This window comes from Fusarium mangiferae, assembly GCF_900044065.1.
Source record: "Fusarium mangiferae strain MRC7560 genome assembly, contig: FMAN_scaffold004, whole genome shotgun sequence".
NCBI lineage: Eukaryota > Fungi > Ascomycota > Sordariomycetes > Hypocreales > Nectriaceae > Fusarium > Fusarium mangiferae.
The window spans coordinates 1366250-1388976 of NW_024573924.1; the positions used below are offsets into that span (position 1 = coordinate 1366250).

At 50.3% G+C, this 22727-nt stretch overlaps 5 protein-coding genes across 5 annotated transcripts; 2 read left to right on the forward strand and 3 right to left on the reverse strand.

Annotated features, from left to right (window-relative positions):
• Positions 1-279: 279 nt before the first annotated feature.
• Positions 280-1852, forward strand: FMAN_09024 (uncharacterized protein; the record flags this gene model as incomplete). The annotated part of the gene is made up of 3 exons (XM_041829817.1): positions 280-638; positions 689-774; positions 825-1852. The coding sequence occupies 3 exons, from the start codon at positions 280-282 to the stop codon at positions 1850-1852; spliced, it is 1473 nt and encodes a 490-aa protein (XP_041680543.1).
• Positions 1853-3897: 2045 nt separating this feature from the next.
• FMAN_09025 (uncharacterized protein) lies at positions 3898-5013 on the forward strand (the record flags this gene model as incomplete). The annotated part of the gene is made up of 2 exons (XM_041829818.1): positions 3898-4101; positions 4654-5013. The coding sequence occupies 2 exons, from the start codon at positions 3898-3900 to the stop codon at positions 5011-5013; spliced, it is 564 nt and encodes a 187-aa protein (XP_041680544.1).
• A 1813-nt stretch (positions 5014-6826) lies between these two features.
• On the reverse strand, positions 6827-9073 carry FMAN_09026 (uncharacterized protein; the record flags this gene model as incomplete). Its single annotated transcript, XM_041829820.1, has 6 exons — positions 6827-7518; positions 7573-7785; positions 7839-7911; positions 7965-8714; positions 8789-8928; positions 9031-9073. 6 exons carry the CDS (start codon positions 9071-9073, stop codon positions 6827-6829), a joined length of 1911 nt encoding a protein of 636 aa, XP_041680545.1.
• A 1367-nt stretch (positions 9074-10440) lies between these two features.
• Positions 10441-13347, reverse strand: FMAN_09027 (uncharacterized protein; the record flags this gene model as incomplete). The annotated part of the gene is made up of 3 exons (XM_041829821.1): positions 10441-12909; positions 12957-13052; positions 13120-13347. The coding sequence occupies 3 exons, from the start codon at positions 13345-13347 to the stop codon at positions 10441-10443; spliced, it is 2793 nt and encodes a 930-aa protein (XP_041680546.1).
• Positions 13348-15603: 2256 nt separating this feature from the next.
• FMAN_09028 (uncharacterized protein) lies at positions 15604-20432 on the reverse strand (the record flags this gene model as incomplete). Its single annotated transcript, XM_041829822.1, has 2 exons — positions 15604-19723; positions 19771-20432. 2 exons carry the CDS (start codon positions 20430-20432, stop codon positions 15604-15606), a joined length of 4782 nt encoding a protein of 1593 aa, XP_041680547.1.
• Positions 20433-22727: the final 2295 nt, after the last annotated feature.

Genomic DNA, 22727 nt, shown 5'->3' on the forward strand with positions numbered 1-22727 from the left:
AACTTCGTTTCCGATCATCATCTCCAGTTTTCCCCGATGCTTTAAACCCTCGTCCCTTCGTCCCAAAATCGTACCATCTTCTCTTCTCTTCAGCTCTGGTAGTGTCTCTTTCTTTCATTCGTTCCTTTGAGACCAAGTTGACTTTACTGTGACCATTCTTTTTTCTTTATTTCGAATTGGTCTGGCACCGTTCGAAAGCTTTTATACAACATTGTATTTGCCCTCGGCTTCATTTCCTTTTCCACTTTCTCTCGGCAAGATCAACATAAAGTCATCACAATGCAGGTCAAAGGCGTAATCATTGCTCTTCTGGGCATCTCTGCCATTACAGAAGCTGCTGTCGTCCAAAAACGACACCCCCTGGCTCGCGCTCTCCAACGACGACAATTCGGCGGCGGTCGATTTGGAGGTGGTGGCCGTGGGGGAGGCGGTGGCGGCAACAACGGTGGTCAGGGCAACAATGGTGGAAACAACAACGGCCAGGCCAATAACGGCGGCAACAATAATGGAGGCAACAACGGCGGTAATAACGGAGGCGGCGGCGGCGGCGGCAACACTCTGGATGCCAATGCCGTGCAAACTGGTTCGCAGCAAGATGGCAACAACCCCGGATCGGATGAGCAAGCTGCCTCTGCAACGTGTGTTACATCTACCTTTTAGGGAAAAAAGACAACTAACAAAGACTTAGGGATGACAACAACTTCATCAACTTCTGTGCTGGCCAGACACTCACCAATGGAGAGCAAAACCGGGACGGCTCATGTAACGGTATTCGTAAGTTTTTCGATCCTCTTTTTCCCTTCTACATGCACTGACTCCTATAGCTATGGGGAAGATTCCCGGAGCCAATAACATGGTTTCTTCAGTCTTTACATCACCTCAAAACGGCGACAACGTTGAAGCCAATCAAGACTTTGATATCTCAGTGCAGTTTATCAACTTTGCACCTGGCTCGTTCACTAATGCAACAACCACCTACTATGCTGCTCCCCAGGACCTCGACGGTGGTGGTAACATCATCGGTCATACCCACGTCACTGTCCAGGACACTGGCGATAGTCTGAACCCTACTCAGCCTTTGGACCCTCAGCAGTTTGCCTTCTTCAAGGGTATCAACGATGCTGGTAACGGCCAAGGTCTCCTCACTGCCAAGGTTGACGGCGGTCTGCCTGCCGGTAACTACCGTATCTGCAGTATGTCTGCCGCGTCCAACCATCAGCCAGTCCTCATGCCTGTTGCTCAGAGAGGAGCACAGGATGACTGCATCCGTATCACCGTTGGAGGTGGCAACGGCGGCGGCAACAACGGAGGTAACAACGGCGGTAACGGTGGCAGCAACGGAGGTCAGGGCGGTAACAATGGAGGTAACAACGGAGGTCAAGGTGGTGGCCAGAACGGCGGCAACCAAGGTGGCCAAGGTGGTGATCAAAACGGAGGCCAGAACGGTGGTGACCAAGCAGCTGATGCCGGTGGTGACCAGAACGCTGGCGGCCAAGGTGGTGATCAGAACGGAGGTCAAGGTGGCGATCAGAATGGAGGTCAGGGAGGTGACCAAAACGGAGGCCAAGGTGGTGACCAAAATGGAGGCCAGAACGGTGGTGACCAAGCAGCTGATGCCGGTGGTGACCAGAATGCTGGTGGTCAAGGCGGCGACCAAAACGGAGGTCAGGGAGGAGACCAAGGCGGCCAAGGTGGTGATCAGAATGGCGGCGGTGATCAGGGAGGTCAAGGTGGTCAGGGCGGCCAAGGCGGTAACGGAGGTGGTGGCGGTTTCGGCCGCGGCGGCTTCGGTGGTTTCCAAGCGGCCTCAGCAGGGGATGGGTCTGGCAACAAGACGGCCTCAGCAGCATGAAGACTATGACTGGTTATCAAAGAGGGATAGACAGAGCCATTCGACTTGGCCGTGGCCCTGGCGGTTTTCGGTGTGAGTATCAGTGGTGGTCCCTAATTCGAGAATACTATTTCACTCGAACAAGGACAGTAATCAGGGTGGAGTTTGGGTGTCTGCCTAGTTAGAATGGTTTTGGGTTTACATACATCTATGGACAATAGATGATGGATGGATATGAGCTGGAGGTGAATGTACGTCAAGATATGTTGTTTATTAGTTGAATAAGATTTGGTCACTTAATTACGATTGTCCTGGGAGTTGTGATTATCTCCTCTGATAGCTGTTCGCCCTGTGTATACACTGAAAAGCGCAAGACAATGGCGTTGAGACATGGACTGTACGATACTTAGTAAGGGTACTGTAGTTGTCGCAGAGTTGCGATATGAAACGGGCCTATCAGGGTTCAGACAACAACTGTTTCGTTGCGAGTATAGCAAAAGATCAAGTGGATGTTCAAGTTATAGAATCGCGGTTACACGTAACAGTCATCAGCATGAACAGTGGAACCGTTGCACAGCCGACCTCTTTTAATTTAGGTCCGTAAGTCTGAGGACTCGAAATACTAGGTAGTCCTAGGTAGTTTCTTTTTTATAGTGGTTCTATGTTGAAGTGGCACAGATGATATTCTTATGCATATAGATGTAGCGGCCACCAAGCATAGAAACTCATTCTGTGGGCAACTGACACTCTCGGGGGCCTGCTCTCACACACTGTGTCTGCATCTGAGCCACTGTAAATGACGACCTTATATGAGTTAGTCTATGTAAACTTTTCCTGTATGTTTTTGTTTGTCAACAAGCTGGCTTTTTTTATGATTTACACGACATATATGTTTGTTAGCTACCCTGTACATAAGACAGTCTTTGCCTGCGAGCGTTCATACCTGGTGAATAGAAAGAAAATTAGCATTAAATACATATAGAGAGAATCTCCGTACGAAAATCCATATGGCCTGGTAGCTTCCTTCGAGGAAAGATACAGGTCTCGGAGAATGCGAATCGCCGCCGAACTCTTGTGCAACCATGAGCACTTGGGACATAGAATTATCACATATCAACACATTACCCTAAAGATGCAATGGGTAAGAGAGTACCTAACAAAACCAATGACTTGACAACATACTAAGGTACTACGTACATCTGTCATTGATTCAGGGCATAGGTATTGTTGCTGGAAGTCTCCTTCAGAACCAGCGGGGTTGCTTCCTTCCAATAACTCCAGAGGTTGCCTACCTACGGTAGAGGCAGATAGCACTTACCTAGTATAACTTGAGGTCTGACTTGCCATTTCCATTCCAGTGATTAGTACTTTATCCGTCAACACTGCAACGTAACTGCCTTCTCAAAACCATTAGTAAGACACGCATTCTCCCGCCAGATATTTGCCCACGGTGAACCTGAATTTCCATACCGCAATTAGGGAGCACCCTACACGCATCAGCGACAGAAATCCAGCACTGTTCACGGCCTTTCTCTACGGAGGCTTTGCAGACCAGTCTAAGGCCTCTGAAAGCAGTTGAGTTTCGATGCGGCTGACCTTGTCCTCACAAAAAGAACCCTGTTCTAGAAGAAAGTATAACTTATCCGCCCTCCCCGCCCACGCAGGCCTGGATCATCTAACGGCCTCAGCGAAATAAACTCGAAGCCTTACCTCGTCTCGCCTGGGGCCACGGTTCATCCCTAGCCTAGATCGCTCAGTCTGACGTCCGGCACGACTCGTGGGAGCATAGGACCATGGATAAAGGTCCTAGCTGGGGATCGATCATAGGGGTCTGCCAGTCATTTATACTATAGCTTGGCTTCTGCCGTCGACTTATGTGCCGATAATGTTGTACTCACAATAGAAAACATCGACTACCTCTACCCTCAACACCGCAGAGCACAGAGCAGACTTCATTTGATACGTTTTAGCGGAATTCGACTGTCGAGGGTTTCGAAAATAAACACCATGTCAAATCTCAGCCTATTGGCGTCGATGGCTGTATAGGAAAGGAGCGGGAATTCGAGATGTTCTTCCCTGAAGATAGTGGAGATGGATCAGGCAGCCCCCAGCCGACTGTCAACGCTGAGGAGATCATCATGGCTGATGGTACTGTCGAGTATGTTGACAAATATGCCTTGGGCGATGAGCTCGACCGAATGCCTAATGGCTACTATCGGAGTCCTCAGTTCATTGGTACTCTTGCTGCACCTCTGATATCCAGACTGAGAGTGAGAGGGGTACTGACTTTGATCCATACCTAAGGGCAGTCAGTGTCTAGCAAGTACTTGCGTATACTTAGGATGGATGCTCCCCTGAAATACTCTGTATGTGTCTTCACCTTGCATTTACCTCTATCTCGGACAGTGCTTTTCTATGGTACTGCAAGAAGTGTATGCTTTTTCGAGTTTACCAACGTGGATTGCCACAGTGCTTTAATAACTTACATGAAGGCTGCCGCTGCAGTTACTATCTGGGCATCATTCTGAGTGCAATCACTCTGGCTCTATATCAGTTCCTCTACCGCCCACCAACCTTTGCTCAGCTGTGGGAAAGACGAGAATACAGCAAACAAAGGTGCTTGATTGGATTGGCATGCCTCTCTTCACACTGGATGCATTCTCTTCCTCGTTGGCCTTTCTTGGGGCGACACGACATATCCTTGGAAGAGTGCTGAGGTTTTGTGCACATTAATCATTGGTATAATAACCCTTGCCGGGTTCTTTGTATATGGTATGGTTCCTTGATTTGAAACTTCCCTTCAGAGTCCGCTGATACTGTAGAAAGAGGCTTTTTCCTGTTCTGTAAAACCCCTGGTTCTGTCTGGTGTTTTTAACAACACTGGGCTTGTCGCAGTAGTCACCTGTGCGACTGTTGCTTCAATGGTCTACTACTCCTTGACAGTTCTCTGGCCTACAATTATCAGCACGCTGTACACCGCAGATTCTATCAAAGTTGGCTGGCAAAGCGGCGTGATTGGTGGTGGAGTTGTTCTGGGCCAAGCTATGTCGGGTCTCGCTATTGCCTATGTTCCTCGCCTCAAGATCCAGTGCATGTGCGTTGCTGCTCTTGCGTGGCTTTCATCACGTCGATGTGTTCCCTATCCCTTGACCGGTGGGCAAATACAATCGCATTCAGGTTGAATGCATGCACTGGTGTTGGATACATTGAGAATGTTGGACTCACCCTGTGTAACTCTACTATGGGAACCCCAAGATATCGGCATAGCATCTGGCATTCTTGGATCGATTCGTGCCCTCGGTGGTGCCATTGCTCAGGCTTTGTATGTCTCTATTCCTGGCAACGAATTGGCCAGGAAGATGCCTGATTATCATTTATCAGTCATATACCATAGGAAGACCTTGCTATAGTAAGGGGCTCCCCGAGCTTTTGGCTTGGTCTAACAATTATGCATGTTGCCGCTTGCTTGGTTCCCGATATCAAAAAGTTCTTAACGTACAATGCTGCGAAACGTCTCCAGGATAAGAGCTTCCGTAAATCCTCGACAGAAGCCAACGAGGTCGCGGTTCAGGCCATTAATGAATACCATCCAGATGAGGCTAAAGTGGCTTCGCACGCATAGACTTTCTAGCAATTTTCTTTCTCCAGAGGGGGGCGATGTTACGAACCGTATATAAGGACGGGGACCGATTAGCGGACACTCGGAGACTGAGTCTATAAAATTGATCAAGACGTCAAGTAAGTAAATTCTTTGATATGACATGGAGGGTTAAGACATGCCCGCAGAAAAGAAGATTTAACCTGGTAAGTGACTTATCCAGTTCAGGTTTGGATTCAATGATCTTTAATACTACCCAAGTAGGATGGACACGCTTAAAAATTATGAACTTCTTGTCTGCTCAAGCCTTTAACAGATACAAATAGAAGAGCCTTTAGAACTGTCTGAAAACACCAAAACCAAATCACTATGACTGAATCAACCGCCCGCTAAAGAGCTCAGTCCCTAACCGCGCTGAGGACTATCGAAATATTAGCAAGTATGACTCCAACTATTCAACCCATCTAAAGGTCAAACTTACGCGCAACCTTGAGGAGTAACTACGCCAAAAGGACAGTCGCCAGAGAGCTTCTCAACGATCTGGTTAAAGAAAACAGGCGTGACGACGATGCCGGCGCTGACGAGCGAAGCAGCCGCAGAGAGAAGCGTGACAAAGACGGTAGTCTTCATGTTGCTGATGGATATGGATATGGATATGGATATGGATATGGATATGGATATGGATATGGATATGGATGTGTATATAGTGGCGTGATATTGAGCGATGAGAAGAGAGTGGCACCTGAAGTTACAGAACCAGCTGAAACGACAAGAAATTAACTAGACAGGGGAGAAGAGAAAGAAACGCGTAGTGCAAAGAATTAATATGTATATTTTAATGTGTTGATGGGAAGAACAAAAGAGGAGGGAAAAAGGGAGACGGACGGGAAAACCGAGTGGGAGACAGCAAAAAATAGGGTGCTACAGGGGCGAGACGGTCGAGGTTTCAGGTTGTGAAACGAAACGAGTCCATTACTGGCTCGCGAGAGGGAGACTATTAACAAATTTGGATATATCATCCGATCCGAAATATTTGAATACAACCAGAAAAAAGCATAGAATTAGTATCACGAGCTACAGTACAGAGTGGGAGACATTCAATTAATTCGAGGCTTGCTTTGACTTGGTCTTCTATTGTCCACGTAACCCCCTAGTCCAGCCTTATCATCTACAGCATGACAATACGCAAACTTGTCCAACTAGCGACCATGAGACAATTCGTATCAAGTAGGCATGGCAAATCATACTGGTAAGTATAAAATCAGAAACTTCAAAAAAGTCAAACCAAGCGAAAAGCTTGACCACTAAAACAAAAACTCACAGCGTTAAGTATGCACGCGTCAGGAATGTATTGAAGCTATAGCAACAGTCGACTATCCTCCAAGTCATCAAGTCCCTTAGTAAACTCCCCCGCTTTGATAGTAACTGTCGGGTGCAGGAGCCGAAGGACCATCGCCGGGTGGCACATAAGGCTTGTACTGAGCCTGACCACCAGTACCACCTTGGCTGGGCAGGCCATGACGAGCATCATATCCGCCGGCATTCCCAGGGTTCAGAGGGGGAGGTGTCATGACACTCTGGGGAGGAGGGGGAGCTGACCCTGTGGGCATGGGAGGGACTTGGGAAGAAGGATTGTAGCTCTGGTATTGTTGAGGCTGCTGCTGATGCGTTGCATAAGGACCAGGGGGTGGTGCGCTGGCGTTATCGTTGGGCTCTTCAGGAGAATACACCGAGCTCGAGAATGTGGCAGCCGAGGTCGGTTGGTGTGGGTTGTTGGTGGCTATAGGGGAGTCGTAGACAGACGTAGCCAACTCTTGGGCTCCGTATGTGCTACCAGGTCGTCCTCCCGTCGGCGCTTGCGTATAAGGGTTGTTGTTCTGAGATTGGTTGTAGGGGTTGAAGTTCGGGCCCGGTGTCGAGGTATTGATAGGGGCCGGTTGTTTACCATTGGAAGGAGACTCGTTCCGGGGAGGGTAGGGTTGTGAGCCAGCGGGCACTTCAGCTCCTGCTACATAGAAAGGTGCCGGTTGACCTTGGGGTTGGTTCTGGAAGTTAGGGGGGGGAGACGATGCTTGATAAGGAGGTTGCTCTGTTAAAAGTCAGAAGGAGGTTCTTCCACTGCAAGGACAAAGGGCTATCATACCTTGTGGGCCAGGAGTATAGTATCTTGAGGGGTCCTGAGGAGCTGCTCCCTGTGGAGGATATCCGCCAGCTTGAGGATAGCCCTGGCTGGGACCCGGTCGCATTGCGTATTGCTGGTAGTTGTGCTGAGGAGGATGGGCCATGGAAGACTCCAAAAGAGCCTCGTAGTCCCGTCTGGCTTTGATGAACTTTTCATTCAGCTGTGTAAAGTCATCTGAGAGATGTATGTTAGTTTCATATCCAAGCCTGGGGGCGTCCAATGCGTACCCTTCTTCTGAGAGTACTTCTCGATCAGCTTGATAAGCTTGGGTCGAATCGCAAGAGTCTGGTGGTAAAGCTTCTGCCGGACCTGTTAGCATACCGAGGATATTTCCCATCATACTGGGTGCTTACGGAAATCTCCTCATTATCTTCCTCTCGGGGCGCTGTGTTGGAAGTGCTCAATAACGTGAGGAGCTTCTCAACGTTCTTGATCTCGGCGAACACCTCAGCCTCCATCTGAGCCTCGCGTTGTAACTCATCCGGTGTGGGATCGGTAAGCTTTTCGACATAGTTGAGTGGGAAGATGCCAGTCTTGCCCCTGAGAGAGCCTCGCCACCAGTCCTTGTAAACACTCTCGAGAACAGCAATCACGTCACCTTTCTTGAATTCCAGCTCTCCGGGCTCAGAAGGAGCAAAGTCGAAGAGCGCACGTACGCGGCTCACCGTGGCCGCTGTAGTTCCAGCTGGCGCAGCCGGGGCAGGGCTCTCTGTCTGGCCACTAGGACCGGCTTGTGCGCCTGGACTGGTTGCAGCAGTCTTCTTGCGCTCCTCCTCTTGCAGACTCAACTTGAGAGCCATCTGCAACTCATCCTCTTCCTTCTGGCGATCGAGCTCGGTAAGGCCCTGCTTCTGAGGAGCACTTGGGGGCTGGATGTTTGGGTTGCTTCGTGTGGCACGGTTATAGGCGTCGCTCATGATGCCCAACTCGGGATCGCTGCTGAACATCTCGGACCAGCTCTTCATGTGCTCGATGATTTTAGACTTGACTTGTGTGTGGGTATTACGGTCGTTGGTAAGACGGAGGAGGGCATCTGTAAAGGCACGGCTGGAAAGTTCGCGGTGCATGTTCTTCCCACAGTTTTGGGCGAGCGCATGCGCAAGCTGATTGAGTCAGTAAAACGAGGCTTCGCATGACGGCGTGGTATTCAACATGCCTCAAGAGTGTAGAGCTGGACATTGGCGTTGCGATGGGCAAGGCGCCTGATGATGCTTTGAACAGCCTCCTTGGGGCCATTTGGGTCGTTGCCTACTTTGTCGCAGACCTCGATAATGGCGCCCCAATCCTCAGACGTGAGGTTCTCGTCGGTGGCCTTGGCTATACTGGTGTTAGTCGCAAGAAAGCACGAGTCGAGACGAGAGCAAGTGATTGGGGTTCTCTTGTCCGAACCGAATAAATAAAGCGGAGGGTGCTACATACTGACAACCTCATCATAAGGGCCTGCTGCTGAGGCTCGGAACATGGTGGTTGGTGATTTGACTCGGGGTATCAGTTATTGGCGGGGATGTAGTGAATGCGAGAGAGGCGCGGGATGAAATCGACGGCTGAGAGCCTTGGGTATGTGATGCGAATATCCACCGTATATAGAAGAAAAGTCTCGACGAAATGCGACGATGTTGCTGTTTAGAGGTGGTGGAAGAAGGTTGGTGATAACGATGCGAGATGCGAGATGCGAGATGAAGGTGCCGTACCAAGACCCTGGGTTACGTCGTCGGCGGTCGCACTCTCCACACAGGCACGTCACTTGTGGTTTTGCTCGATTAAGGTACCTAACTCTAGAAAGCGTCGTAGGCGTTTGGCGTTGTCTTGAGGACGAGAATATAGTGAGTGAATGGGTCGAGTGTGAAGAACAAAACGAACAACCTAGGTAAGTAGGTGCCTACCTAATAAATAAAGTAAAGTGCTAAGGCTCGTGAAGAGAGTTTGTAGGTAGCAGGTGTTTAAACAGAACAGGCTTCCTTCCAGCTTCGCTTTTACCTCTGGCTCGCTCTGATGACGAACGACGAGCGGCGGGCGAACCCAAGTAGCGGGGCTGAGCTACCTACCCCGACAGCTCCCTGGTCCATGTGGCTTGAAGGCCACGCGTGCGCCACACCAGACTTCAGGTTGTCCATCAGGTTTGATTCCATTTCTACCAACTTATTAGTACCTATCATCTCACTGTCTTGACATTGGCGAGCTTCTACCGAGATCTGCCATGAATCTAACTGCTTCCTGGGCTGAAGCATTGCTGTTCATGCTTTCACTGCGAAAAATTAATACGAAATATGCTGCTTTTATCCGCTTTTACGGAAAAATCACTTTCATAGCGGAGCCTTTGATTTAGTTATTACATACTCATCTTCAACTTCGTGACAAGTTTGCGCGTCCCTTATCCCTTGGGTGACGTCCTTACGTGGCGTGGTCCTCGGATTGGGTATCATCGGACAGAATCCCAAGCCTCACACCAAGAGCAAACACACCTTAGAATATATATCCCATACATCATGTAAATAAATACTCGGTGGCGCGCCTTGGAAGAAGGATGCCGCTTGCTAACGCTACAGTCAACGCTGCTTTGAATCGTATCAACCTATGAATAATGTATACAAGTCCATATACGCCGCTCCCATCCATCCATCCATCCACTCACCCATACATACATACATAAATAACCTGGCAATCTATTGTATTTCGCATCCAATGCGCCATCCTGCCTGCAACTCCACTGCCTTGAAACATAAATCATGGCTCCAATGAAGCTGGTGTGTCGTTGCTCTCGCTTTGCTGTTAGTAGATGTAGTATGTAAGGTAATTTGTGTCCAAAATCCATATTCAGATATGTCATGCTCACCAACCCCGTCTTGAAGCACCACGGCTTTCGTACCCTCCCTTATCTGATGTAGCATTTGTTGACCCATGGGCGACGCTACGGGCCTCTTCGATGCTTCGGCGACCCTGTGGATCCATTTCTGACAGGTCAAAGACCAGAGGCTCCTCGTTGATCGAGTCATCATCACCCCGGACCTGTCTGGTGATAGATCCGGTAAAGCTTCCACGCGATGATTGCGGCGGTGTCTGCTTATGTGAAGCCATACCCATATATCGCCTTCTACCAAAAGGTGAGCTAGACGCTGCTGTCGGTATCAGTCCCTCTGGAGGGTTCTCTTCTGACAGACCGCGCTGCATCAGCCCTGGCGTGTCAGAGGTCTCGATTTCAGCAGCTGGTTTGAGTTCGTCCGATCCCCTTTGAGTTGACCCTCCCTCGAGCTGCATCTGCCTACCCAGCAAGATGCTTAGAGTAGGTGGTTCTCTATCATCAGCACCTAAGCTGATAGATCGGTGCGCAAAAGCAGAGTCCGGCTCATCTTCATCCGCCATCGACCGATTATGGAGTGCAACAGAGCTCGCCCTTCGTTCATACGTGGCTAGCCGAGGTGACAAGGGAATGTCGATGGCTGTCGTCCCATCTTGTGTAACCGTATTCTCTCTGATCGTCCCCGGTGCAGGGTTATTATCAGATGTTCGCCCCTGGCGCGAAGTAATTCGTCCTTGGCCAGTGTAGTCAATTATCGAGTTCTCGCTCAGTCTTGACGGGATTGCTGGTGTGTGGGGTGTATGAGGGGACAGTGGCTTCCCAGGAGACGACGAAGCAGACACAGAAGCTGGTGCAGTCATCCCAGGCACACTCGTCAATTGTCGACTGGATGAGCTCGATGACCTCTGCATTTGTACAGACGATGTCATCGAATCCGTGAGCGCGTTATTAGAGTCCCTCATTTGATGGAAGCGCGATAGTTGCGCCACAGTCTTGTTAGTTGCTGATTCACCTTTCTTGGAGGGACCAAAGCTCTTCAGGGTCTTTTTACTGTCCAGTGCGCTGATAAAGTCTGAGAGATGTTTATGGTCGTTCTGGAGCGAGTCTGAGCTGGTTCCTGCAATCTCATCCAGGAGGTCAGAGCCTGGCTGTGCCACCGATGAGGCCAAACTCTGCCTGCCACTGCTGCCCTGCTCGTCATCGCCAGCCCTGCTGGCTCCGCCAAAGGATAGACGGCCACGGCGATGCGTGAAACTGCTGCTATAGCGACTAGTCGATGCTGGTCGCGGGGAGCTGGCTACAGCAGGGTCTGTAGATGCCGAGGGAGGAGGACCCCCGCGCAGGGAAGCTGGCATACCAGCAGTAAGAGATGTTCGGTTTCCTGCTTGCTTAAGGGAAGGAATGCCTGGACGAGTCAACGTTTGAGGAGAGGCCGGCTCAGGATCAATCTGCCTTGGGACAGGCGAGCCCGAGAGCGAGCCCGCCTTGAAAGGCTGAAAAGATACTGAAGGACGTCGGCTTGAGCCCTCGGTCGTTCGCAAAGGGGGTCTTGTTGCACCTTGACGTACTGGCAAAGAGCTTGGACCACCCACACCATTCTGTGCTGGTAGAGACTCTGGGGGTGAGCTTGTGTCGGAGCCTGGCGGTCGCACCGATCTCAGAGCCGAGATCGGGCTGGTCCCCATTGGGACATTAGTGTGAAACGTTGAAAGACTTCCATATGCCTGCTGCATATCACTCAAGTTTGGACGGGAGCGGTTGTCACGCAGTGACCCTGCCTCCGTCATCTGGGCTTTTGACTGCTCATTCAGCGGTGGAATGGAAGGTCGGAAAAAGTTCTCGTCCACTCCCATGAAACGAGAACTCAGTAGAGCCTCAGAGTCATCCACACGGAAGTTGCAATCATTGCGATAGGTGACAGTAGTGCTTAGTCGTCCAACGGGCACCTCTAAATCGCCAAACATGTACTCCGTCACGGGGTCTGGTCTGCCATCGATGGGAAGACGCAGCTGATCATTACGTGAGCGATCAGACTGAGATAATCGTACTCGGCATCGTGGGATAAGCGCCGGGTGTGAGTTCTTGGCGGGACCCTGGCTGGCAAACTTCCATGCTGGAAGAAGGCGAGTCGTGATGAAAAGAGACCGGAAAAAGACAATTGCCTTCTTGTAGATGGTGGGTAGGATCGGGCCAAAGTCCGTGGGTATTACGCCTGAGTACTTAAGCTCGACTCGCCACCTCTCAATGATAACCTCGCTGTTTCTCCGGGATGCACCAGACGAGCTGTCGGTAGAGGAACCAGACGAGTTCAGCTGTTCCATCACATCCCATCTCTTGCCAGCCTCATCAACGATGACTAGACTCTGGCTGTCTTTTAATCGGGAGGTATCCAGATAGACCTCGATGACCATTGGAGGAGGGGGGTTATCGAAGCTACCGCAAGTCTTCCAGATCTTGAGCTCATCTCGAAAGTCATCAATCTCATCCGTCTCGATTTGGAACTACCCCAAGATTAGCGACTGAGTGTGCAAACAGGCTGCAAACGTACCCATTTGTTGGGTTTCCGTCCACCGTTGGCCCCGCGCGCAGGCTTGGATTTGATGCGAGAGTCGAGGACGAGTACGGCTGCCTTTGCATAGAAGTTCTGTGGGGGGAGAAATTGTTAGCAACAGACCTTGGCTAGTGTATTCATGTATCCCGGCCATTCATACCTGGACTATTTGATCGAGCTTCTTGATCGAGTCGGCTGGAGGTGCCGGTGTCGGCACATCTCCAATAGTTGGTGAGCTGGGTGTGTCTCTACCAGCAACATTAGAACCGGCTCGAGGCCGGGACCCCAATGCAGCTTCTCTGGTGCTGTTGGATCGAGATGGAATGGCTGGATGGTGCGTTGCACCTGGGGATGACACCCGGGCTGGGCCACGGGGTTGTTGATGCATTGTTATCGGGTATCGTATATCGTATCGTGTCGCTTGCGCAAAGAAGAGGCTACGGTCGTAATTGTTGGTTGATGGATGAATTGATCACGAACGTATAGGGATCTTGATCGGCCACGAGACCTGCTCATCCATGGTTCATATCGTTTGAGGCAGGCAGTCCAGGTCCATAAGGGAAATGGAGAACGGAGGAGTCAAGATGGATCGGTAGTCGGCGGTGCTTGGGTCGGGGGGAGTGCGGAGGTAGAAGTGTAGGCAAAGGTGTAAGAAAGAAGAAAGAAAAACAAAAGGCAGAAAGCTTGGGTCCAGGTCCAGATCCAGGTCCAAGTCCAAGTCCAGGTATCTCCTTGCTGTCGGTCGGTGAGATGCAGATGCAGATGCAGATGCAGATACAGAGCTATGTAGGCAGCCAAACACAACTCCGTCCAGGGTCGTTGTCGTTGTAATAGGTCTGAAGGGAGGTGTGAGAGAAGAGGGTCTAACACTGTACAGGACAGGCCAATCCGGTCGCACTAACAAGAGTGCAGAGATGGTACAGGTACCGCGGTTTGCTTGTGTAAGGCAAGGCAAGGCAAGGCAAGGCAAGGTACTTGTTTGTGTCCACGAATAGAGATAAAACAAGACGATAGGTCGCGGGTTGCTGCAGCAGGCCCAACTCTGAAATAGAAGCAAGTTTGGTTGCGTTTTGTCAAAGCCGAAATAAAATCCCAACGGCGACGGGATGAGAAGGGAAAAGGTATAATAACGTTAGGTACCAGACAGAGAGAGACGGAAGAGGTCACCACCAACGACCTCGTGATGGGATGGGCGACAGGGACTGGATTGGATAATAATGGGCTGTCGTCATCGGCTAGAGCCTCACGTCACAGTCACAGGGCTCATGGGCACGTCTTGCGCCTGAGTCGAGTCAGCTATTAAGTTAGTTGATCAACACAAGACGAGAATGATAAATGTTAGGTTTACCGCAACTCGTCCATATCCAACAAACAACATGAGCGTGTTTTCCAATCTAATCTATCTCGCTCATGTCTTGTGACCTACAAGATAACGATCCATCCATATTCATATCAATGCATCGGCCCATGCATGGACCTCAATCAAAACACCGGCACCTCAAACAGCCCTCCACTGAATGGGGGGAGGGGGGCTCGGATCGTACCCAACAGGGGATCTCGGTCAGTGCATTTCAGTGGATGCTCTCGATAATCCCGGGGGCTTTAAGCGCCTCCATGATCCATCCCCCGGTGGAAACCCACCTCCATTCATTTGCCCGGCCTGGCTGGCTGGGTACCTACTCCAACCCCAGAGTTTCCATCATAAGTCCTACCTACACTACAACACAGCTATCACGCTACTCAAGGGCCTTCAATGGAACAACATAGGTAGGTATGCAATGCATTGACCCTGTCTATTCACTATTGTTCAAGAACTTCTGCCATGAACCAGGCAGAAACATCCTTCATAACCCCGTTCGTCTCTTCTGGTTGGCTCATGGTGGTTGTCACATCTAAGCACCAGTCATAGATGGGATGTTGACTCATGACATTCCCCTCCTCTCCCCAACTCTTTTCCACGAACGAGATAAGCTGGAGGGCTTATCTTCAGGCTGAGAGGCGTTGCCTGCTTGGCCGCAATGCCACTCTCCGTTATCGTAATGTTTCTGCTTCTGCCTCTGGTATGTATCTGCAGCCTTCTCCATGCAGTCTAGCTTTGTAGATCCGGAACGTTTCACGCTTTTCATCAGACGATCTCCACATCTCCGCCCGAGCTCGATAAAGACTCTAAAGACTGTTCTCTCTCATTGTGGGTGGAGAGACGACCACGGCAGCATGGCACTCGCACGGCAACCTTGAGAGTCACCCATGGCGAATTAGAGACTCACCTTGATGGAGTTACATAGCATCTCATGTGTTACACTCACACATTGAGCTAAACTCTTCACGTAATACAGCAAAAAGAAAGAAGAGGAAAAAATGCCCAATTGATCGAGTTGCTTCTCAAGGTTATCGCCATGTACCCTGCTGAATCACATCATCCAACTAACAGGTTTCACAGTTCACCAATATCTCTACAATTCTTCTATTCAAAGCTGGAGAGGGTCATATGTACGTTGTTCTTAGCAATTGCAGCCAAGAAGATCAAGTCAATAAGTACAACGAAACAAGTCCACCGATCATGCACTCTATACCGTATACCGTGTGCCGAATGTCCCTTTGAGTCCTATGCTCCTCAAGGTCAACACTCCCACTGCCGTATTCATCATGCAGCCTGGGACTTATTGCCACGTCCCTTTCCTCCCTTGCCACGGCCACCCCCGACTCCACCTCCACCTCGTCCGCCTCCCGATCCCCGAGTGTTTGTGTTGCTTGAGCCGGCAGTGCCTCCGCCTCTGCTTCCGTTTGCGCCGCTTTGCCCGCTGTTTGTAGCCGCTTCACCGGTGCCTTTGGCCTTACCACCCCGTCCTCGCCGACCGCCCCTTTTAGTTCCTTTACTGTCCTTGTCCTTTTCTCGGCCTTCTTTCTGCTTTCGCCTGGCCTCCTCCTCTTGTGTCCTTCTGCTCTCTTGGTCCCACCACTCTTGGAACGCTTGCTCCTGTTGAATCTCTTGTAGAGAACGCTTCGCAACCGCTTCCTTGACGGCCTCCTGCTCGCGCTTCTGCTGGCCAATAATATCAGCCATACTGAATCCGAGCGTGGGCTCCGCTTTTGGTGCCGGTGTAATGTACGACTTGGAATGTGGTACCAACGGCTTCTTAGGCTGCCGCTCTGTCGAGGGTCCTGCGACAATTGCGGGGGAGCTGTTGGTTCGACCCTGACCCGGGAACCTTGTGTCGGGTGACGCAGTACGCCGTGTCGCCGTCCTTGCTCTCGTCTCTGAAGCGACGAGAGGTTTCGCGTTAGCAGATACCCCCTTTGGCATGTTGGATTCCGCGGACATGGCCTCTTTCAGCGACGTCTTGGGTGCCGCACTTGCTGCCTTCCAAGGCGCTGGTCGCCCTCCTTCTGGAACACTCTCCCAAGGTACATGGTTCGTCGACTCGTCCTTCGCTGCTGCTTCTGCTGCTGCCATGGCCTGAAGCTGCCTCTTCCGTTCTTTTTGTGATACTTTGGTCTGTGGCTTGTTTGCTGCAGCATCTTGCTTTCTTTGCGCTTGGAGCCCGGCAGTTAAAGCAGACGTAGACGCCTCAGACATGATATCTTTCAGATCCAACTTCGACGTGGCTAATTTGGACGCTGACCAAGGAGCACCGGGTTTTGACATTCCACCGCCCGGTGTCTTCAAACTGCCCAGTTCGGATGGTTGAGACTCGGGGGACATGGAAAATGCATGAGGAACTGGGCTGAGCGCAGAGCCTGCAAGCTCCTTGCCCTTTGATTCCCGCCACGCTTTAGGAAGCTGCGGCATCTCGTCCATCTCTGGAGGCGAACGAAGATTTAAGGCTTCATTCATAGGCGATCGTGGTTTAGCAGATAAAGACTCGTCTTCATCCTCCATATCAAAGATCATATCTGCTTGCGACTGCTTAGGCCGAAGACTGGGACTGAAAGGCTCATTCCGCCCACCTCTGGACTTGCGTCGAGTTGTCTCTGGAGTTTGGAGCGGACTGCCTTCATCTAGACTTCCCATTCGAGCCTTGAAGGATGATGACAATTTCTTCTCGTCATCCCGCTGAGATGCCTTGTAGGCCATCTCTTTGATCCTGGCCTGACGCTCCTCGTCGATATCAGCAGCCAGCTCGGGATGACTTTCATGGAGTAGTAGCTCTGCTCTCCCGCTCCGTACAAATGGGAACCGGGCAAGTTGATTGTCTCGGACCACTTCATCAAGTTCCAGCAAAAGGTCTTCATCCAAGTCGTCAAGAAGGTGGTTCTCAAGCATGGATTCCAGTTGAAGGCAGATGTATTCAAGACCAGTGTCTTTGAACTCTGTAATGGAACAAGGACTTATCTCGTTGAGCAAGTTCGATATATTCCTCGTTGTCACAAACTTGCCAATGAGACCTTGACACACTTGAGACAATCTATCGAGCATCAGCTCATTTGCAGCACTCATCACGTCAAGCACAAGCTCTGACAGCTCATCCAAATTAGACACCGAGACAGTATCAAAGAGCTCCCGTCCGATATCTGCATAGATGAAGGACATGACGTATTTGAATGTTTCAGAGTCGATGTGACTAAGGTCCACCCTAATCTTTTCCGCAGCGTCCATGCCATCACGGCGCCCAGCCAGCCACTGGCCTTGAGACCGCCCGTTGAACAAAGCCTCAAAGAAAGGGCACCTTTGACACAATAGTTGGCTGTGTACCATGACATCCTCTCCATCCAACTCAATGATGATGTCGCCGTCATCGAAGAAAGAAGGATCAAGGATTGCTTGCTTGAAATCGCCGTCTAAGGACTCTTCCACGCCGGTCTGTAGGCGAACTGCCGCCTCCAGTTTTGGAAGAGCAAGATTTGTTGCAACTTTCATAAGCTCTGTCCTTACTTGCCGGAAACGGAACGCAAGTGGAGGTGCTTCGCGCGTGTACTTCCATACTGGAACGAATCTGTCCTGGTAGGCATGAACAACAACATTCAGTACAGTGTAAATGTCGACTTCAAACAACGTCAACAGGGCCTTGTCATCCACAACCTCGAGGCTGAAAGAGTCTGTGCTGAATACTGATCCTCGCTCGCGTAACTCTGATAGTGCATGCCGCAACACCGGGCTTCTGCCAGCAAGAGCCCAACTGTGGACGGGGATTTTGACATCAGGCAAAGAGGAGGAACATATTGCCATGTTCATGTCATCATACTGGAAAGAGTTGATTTCCAGCCAGCGACCCAAGTCTGTTTCGATATCGGCTGACCGAAGAATTTCGTAGGGAACAGGGTCTCGTTTCTCTCTAATAATGGCAGCTTCCCATGTTTTTCGAGTGCCTTTGACTTCGGAGTGAAGTTGCGGGGCCTCGAAATCATTTAGACAGAGTAGAGAACCAATATCGTCGCGAAGAGATTGCTCTCCAATCTCAATCTCCTCCGCCATAACTTTGCTATCCTTTCTGATAGCCGCAAAGGCGCCAAAAATGGAGCTCCGGACAGCAACACAGTTGGTGATATATGGTACTCGCTGGAATTTGAAGTCTTTGCGCTTCGTGCCGCTTGATCCAGAAAACCCAGTTAGTTTGCCTTTTGTACGCTTTACACGATTCCATACAGCCCCTGATTCTGTGCAGATGACGACTGAGCCATGTTCCCCAACTCCAACAGATGCGACTCCGTCTTTGCGAGAGTCCCAGACGCATTGTGGCTGTGTAAGGGCATTCTTGATCTTGACTGGATTCGTAGTTGACGCAGCAGACTGGCTTGGATCCCCCTTGTCGTTCAAATGAAATGTGAAGAGATCACCGCGGGCAGTCACGGCAGCTATTGTCTCGCCACCCGCAGTGATATGGTCAATCTCCCTTCGACCGCCTGATTCATATCGTGTCATGGACAGGTTGTTCGCGAAGACATCGGGGAATGGGAACTTGACCAGATTATAACCATAGTGACTGAAGACCCAGACGGTATGGTTGGAAAGCAGACAAATAGTGGCTTTGTCAATCGCCGATACCATCTCGATTGGGGCGGCGAGAAGAGAAGCAGCGACTTTTCTGGGGGTATGCTGAATATCAAGTGACCTCGAATCAGCGTCCATTAGAGCCAGTTGTCCGACATTACGACCCCAGGTAAATAGTGAGTTTCCTGTATGGGCAACAGAATGATTTGCAGACGCAGCAACCCCAAGGACAACTTCTTTTTTGAGAGATCCAAAGACCTGGCGAGGAGTAAGGCTCATGGGTTCTTCGTCTGCCTTCATCGGTGGAGGCAGGGCATATCCCAGCTGTGAGGCGGAATTCAGGCCCCAGGTCCAGAGTTCTCCATTATCGACAACGGCCATGGTATGATTCTGCCCGAGTGCCACTTGGTGAATCTTTTTGTCTATGAATGGGCCTTCAACAGGAACGAATCTGAATTGTGTATTTTCGTCTCCTAATCCAAGCCGGCCTCCACGGCCAACACCACAAACATACAGATTTGAGACCGGGTCGGTTGTCAGGATAGCACTATGCAGTTTGGACATAGAGACGTCTTGAATAACGAGCGGCCTGTTTCGAACCAGGGTCGGAATCTCATCCAGTTTCAACGAAGAAGGGGCTTCCTCATCCTGCTCGTCCAAGTGTGAGTGGTATAATCGATGCACGAGAAGTTCGGGCCTGGACAGATGGATCCGATCAGGATATTGGCGATCGTCCTCATCGCCAACTCCAAGCGAAACGTTCTTGTTGCTGCCAAAAACAAAGAGTTCATCACCATCAATCGAGCTCCGCAATCCATGCGACGTTTTTACCATACTGTAGCAAGAATCAGCCAAGTTCCGTCTGTTCTCCAAACCACCTACTGATGTAAACCGTCACCACCGCTATCGACACTATCAGCGTCACTATCAGAATTGCTCCCATTTTCCATGCTCTTCAGAGATCTTGCAGCGATTGTTGAGTTGTAGACGTCAAAAGGACTGTTCCCCTCGTGGTCTTTCGTCTTGATCAGGAGCCCGACTTTATTAACAGCATTGAGATTATGGCTTGTCAAATCCACTCGTTCCTTTTCCAACAACAGTCGCGCAATCGAAACATTTCCAGCGTATAAGGATCGATGGAGGGCATTCCAGCCACTCTCGGGGTCTTGTACGTAGAGATCTATGGCAGGGTGTTCGATAAGAGCCTGGACAAACTGGTGGGCGTTCGGGTCGGTCGATGAGGCAGCGCGAAGTAGAACTGTCAATCCAGCATGGTCGCGGCTGTTGACTTCGGCTCGTCCAAGATTTGTATTGCCGTCCTTCGATTTTCCAGGTGTCTGCGGGTGGCCGGAAACTCGTCGTTGCTTATTCGCCGGTCGTGGGGAAGTCCCCGGAAGACCAGGGCTTCCACCGAAGAGTGCACCAGTTCCTCCTATCGCAGGGCTCTTCGATAGCGACTGGGCGTTGTAGCTGGTTGGGGCCAGCAGACGCCGAAACCGGTCGACATCGTTTTCCCAGTAGGATTTCCACAATAAGTGACTCATGGGCAGGGGGCAAGAGAACTCTCCTGGGCGCGAAAGGCACCTCGCTGTGACGCTCGTTGGGTCACGGCCTGTTTAAAGGTGCAATTTGAGGCGCAGGAGAGCTTGAGATAGTGGCAAGCTCAGGTGAAGTTGCGCAGAAGTTGAGGTTGCTGGCGCAAAGATTGCGACGGTTGCTTGTGATCGGGATAGGTTGCCACCCAGCGTATGTTCGGTCGATCAATAGGGAGAGCGTAAAGGGGCGCTCGTCGTCTTGGGTCTTCAGATGGAGGGGAACCTTTGTTGAGATGTGTCTTCTGGAGTGTAATATATGCAGGAAGGAACACCTTTGTTTAATCAGAGGACGAAAGGAACGGGATTTGTCAGATCGGGATGGTGAAGAGGCGATGTCATTAGTGAGTGACCTCGAGATTCGATACCGAGGGGCCAGCCAATTGTGCGCGTCAGCAAGTGCATTCAGCATGGTGCCCGAAAAACGTGCCCCAATCGCAACCCTGGCTAGCAGCTAGGGAAGACAGGGCGTCGAAAGAGACCCTGTAATAGGTAGTGAAAGCCTGGTATTTGATTCCTATAAGTTCTAACCATCCATTGGCAATTAGAAGATGATCCTATATGTCAGAGCGTTACATCTCAATAATATCGGTATTATTTACCACATCTTGTACTGTTATTACAGCATTTTGTGATAATATCTTGTTATAAAAATCACAAACGCATTCCCTCTTTTCTGTCACCATTGTATCGATGGAGAACCTACCCCGCCATCCAGAAACTCCCCTCCGTGAATTGCGGATTGAGGTTGAACCAATAACGGATCTCTTTTCCAAGGTGTGCAGCTCTGAAGCTCTGAAACTTGGTCTTGCGCTTCACCACATGCTTTGAACTGGAGTTTCTCATTTGTCGCTTTCGAGAATTGTGGACGGCTGGATTCGGGCAAGTATCTTTCCTGTGTCGTTGTCAAGGCATCATGAAAAAAGATTCGAATCCTGTGGAATGCTCTTACATTGCTCGGAGGATATACTGTTGACAAGACCGGATTCGTGAACCTTTTGGCTTACTCGTGAACGTGGATGAACACTTTCTCCCTGCTGGAAGTGAGAAGGACTAGGAGTAAGGAACAGCAGAATAACCACTAGCAACACTACAGGATTTTAGTAACTTGCAATGTTCTTATCCTTTGAGGACTGCAGACCATCTGTTTGTTGCGTTTTCCAAGGTATCCTCAGGTTAATGTAAGCCTCTGTTTCTCCAGGTCAGCCAATCGAGTTTATAATGATTTGTCCCAGATCTTCTCATCACTCTAGATCAAGGCAAGTTCCTGTCTATTCATTACGGGCCAAGTTCGCAGTCCACTCGGCCGACGGGATGGAGACGGTCGCCCGTGCACGGGGATCGACATCGTGGGGGGAGGGCTCCGAACCATATGTATTCGAGTATTCTCCTAGAGTCGCATGATGGCATTCAGGTCTGGTTTGAAGTATCTCAAGTTGGGTCTCTGAAGTATATGTTCCCACTGTATCTGCGAGGTACCTATGATTGGCAAGCCTCCGCGAGATTTCACGTATTTTGTGCTGGTCAACGTCTCCGAATACTTTCCTCATTGGATTTAGACCCATCATCTTGTACATTATGGTGATATGATTGACATATGTACGTTAGGAGTCACTCATAAGGCCATGCCTGACTTTTACCCACATCATAAGCGCCGCTCTTTATGAAGAAGCTTCACTAACCTTGTCTGAAGGCTCTGTCGAGAGTTCTCCAGCAAATGTATGAAGCTTCAGCAATTAAGACCCTGGCTCCCGTGGAGCTATGTCTGCGTTATTGCGGACTCTTGTTACAGCAGAGCCTATCATGTAGTCTGTATTTGGGACAAGGGGTCCCCAATACCGTTGCCGATGTCAACCCCTTCATGCTCAGGTACAAGTGGCTCAAAGGTAAATAGTCGGGTACGTGCTCCCAGGAGCTTCAGGGCTAGCGGCAGACATCGGGCGTCCGGGTATATGTTACTATCAATAATTAGTTTGACTACTCTGTACATTCGTAACGTAAACTCATCATAGTTTGGGATTATGTGTAGATATTAGTATGCTTGAAACTGTTCGTAAGACATTATACATTCCTAGTATAAACTGCCAAGAATATACCACAGACTTGCCTAAAACAGCCATCACAAAAAGAGCATCGCATCGTCGGAGAAGAATCGGAGACGTTAGGGCCTCATGGATCGGTTGCTTGCCGTCTCACCGAGCATCAATGGACCCCTCCCCCGGGTCTCATCTCGCTGTCGCTTGCTAT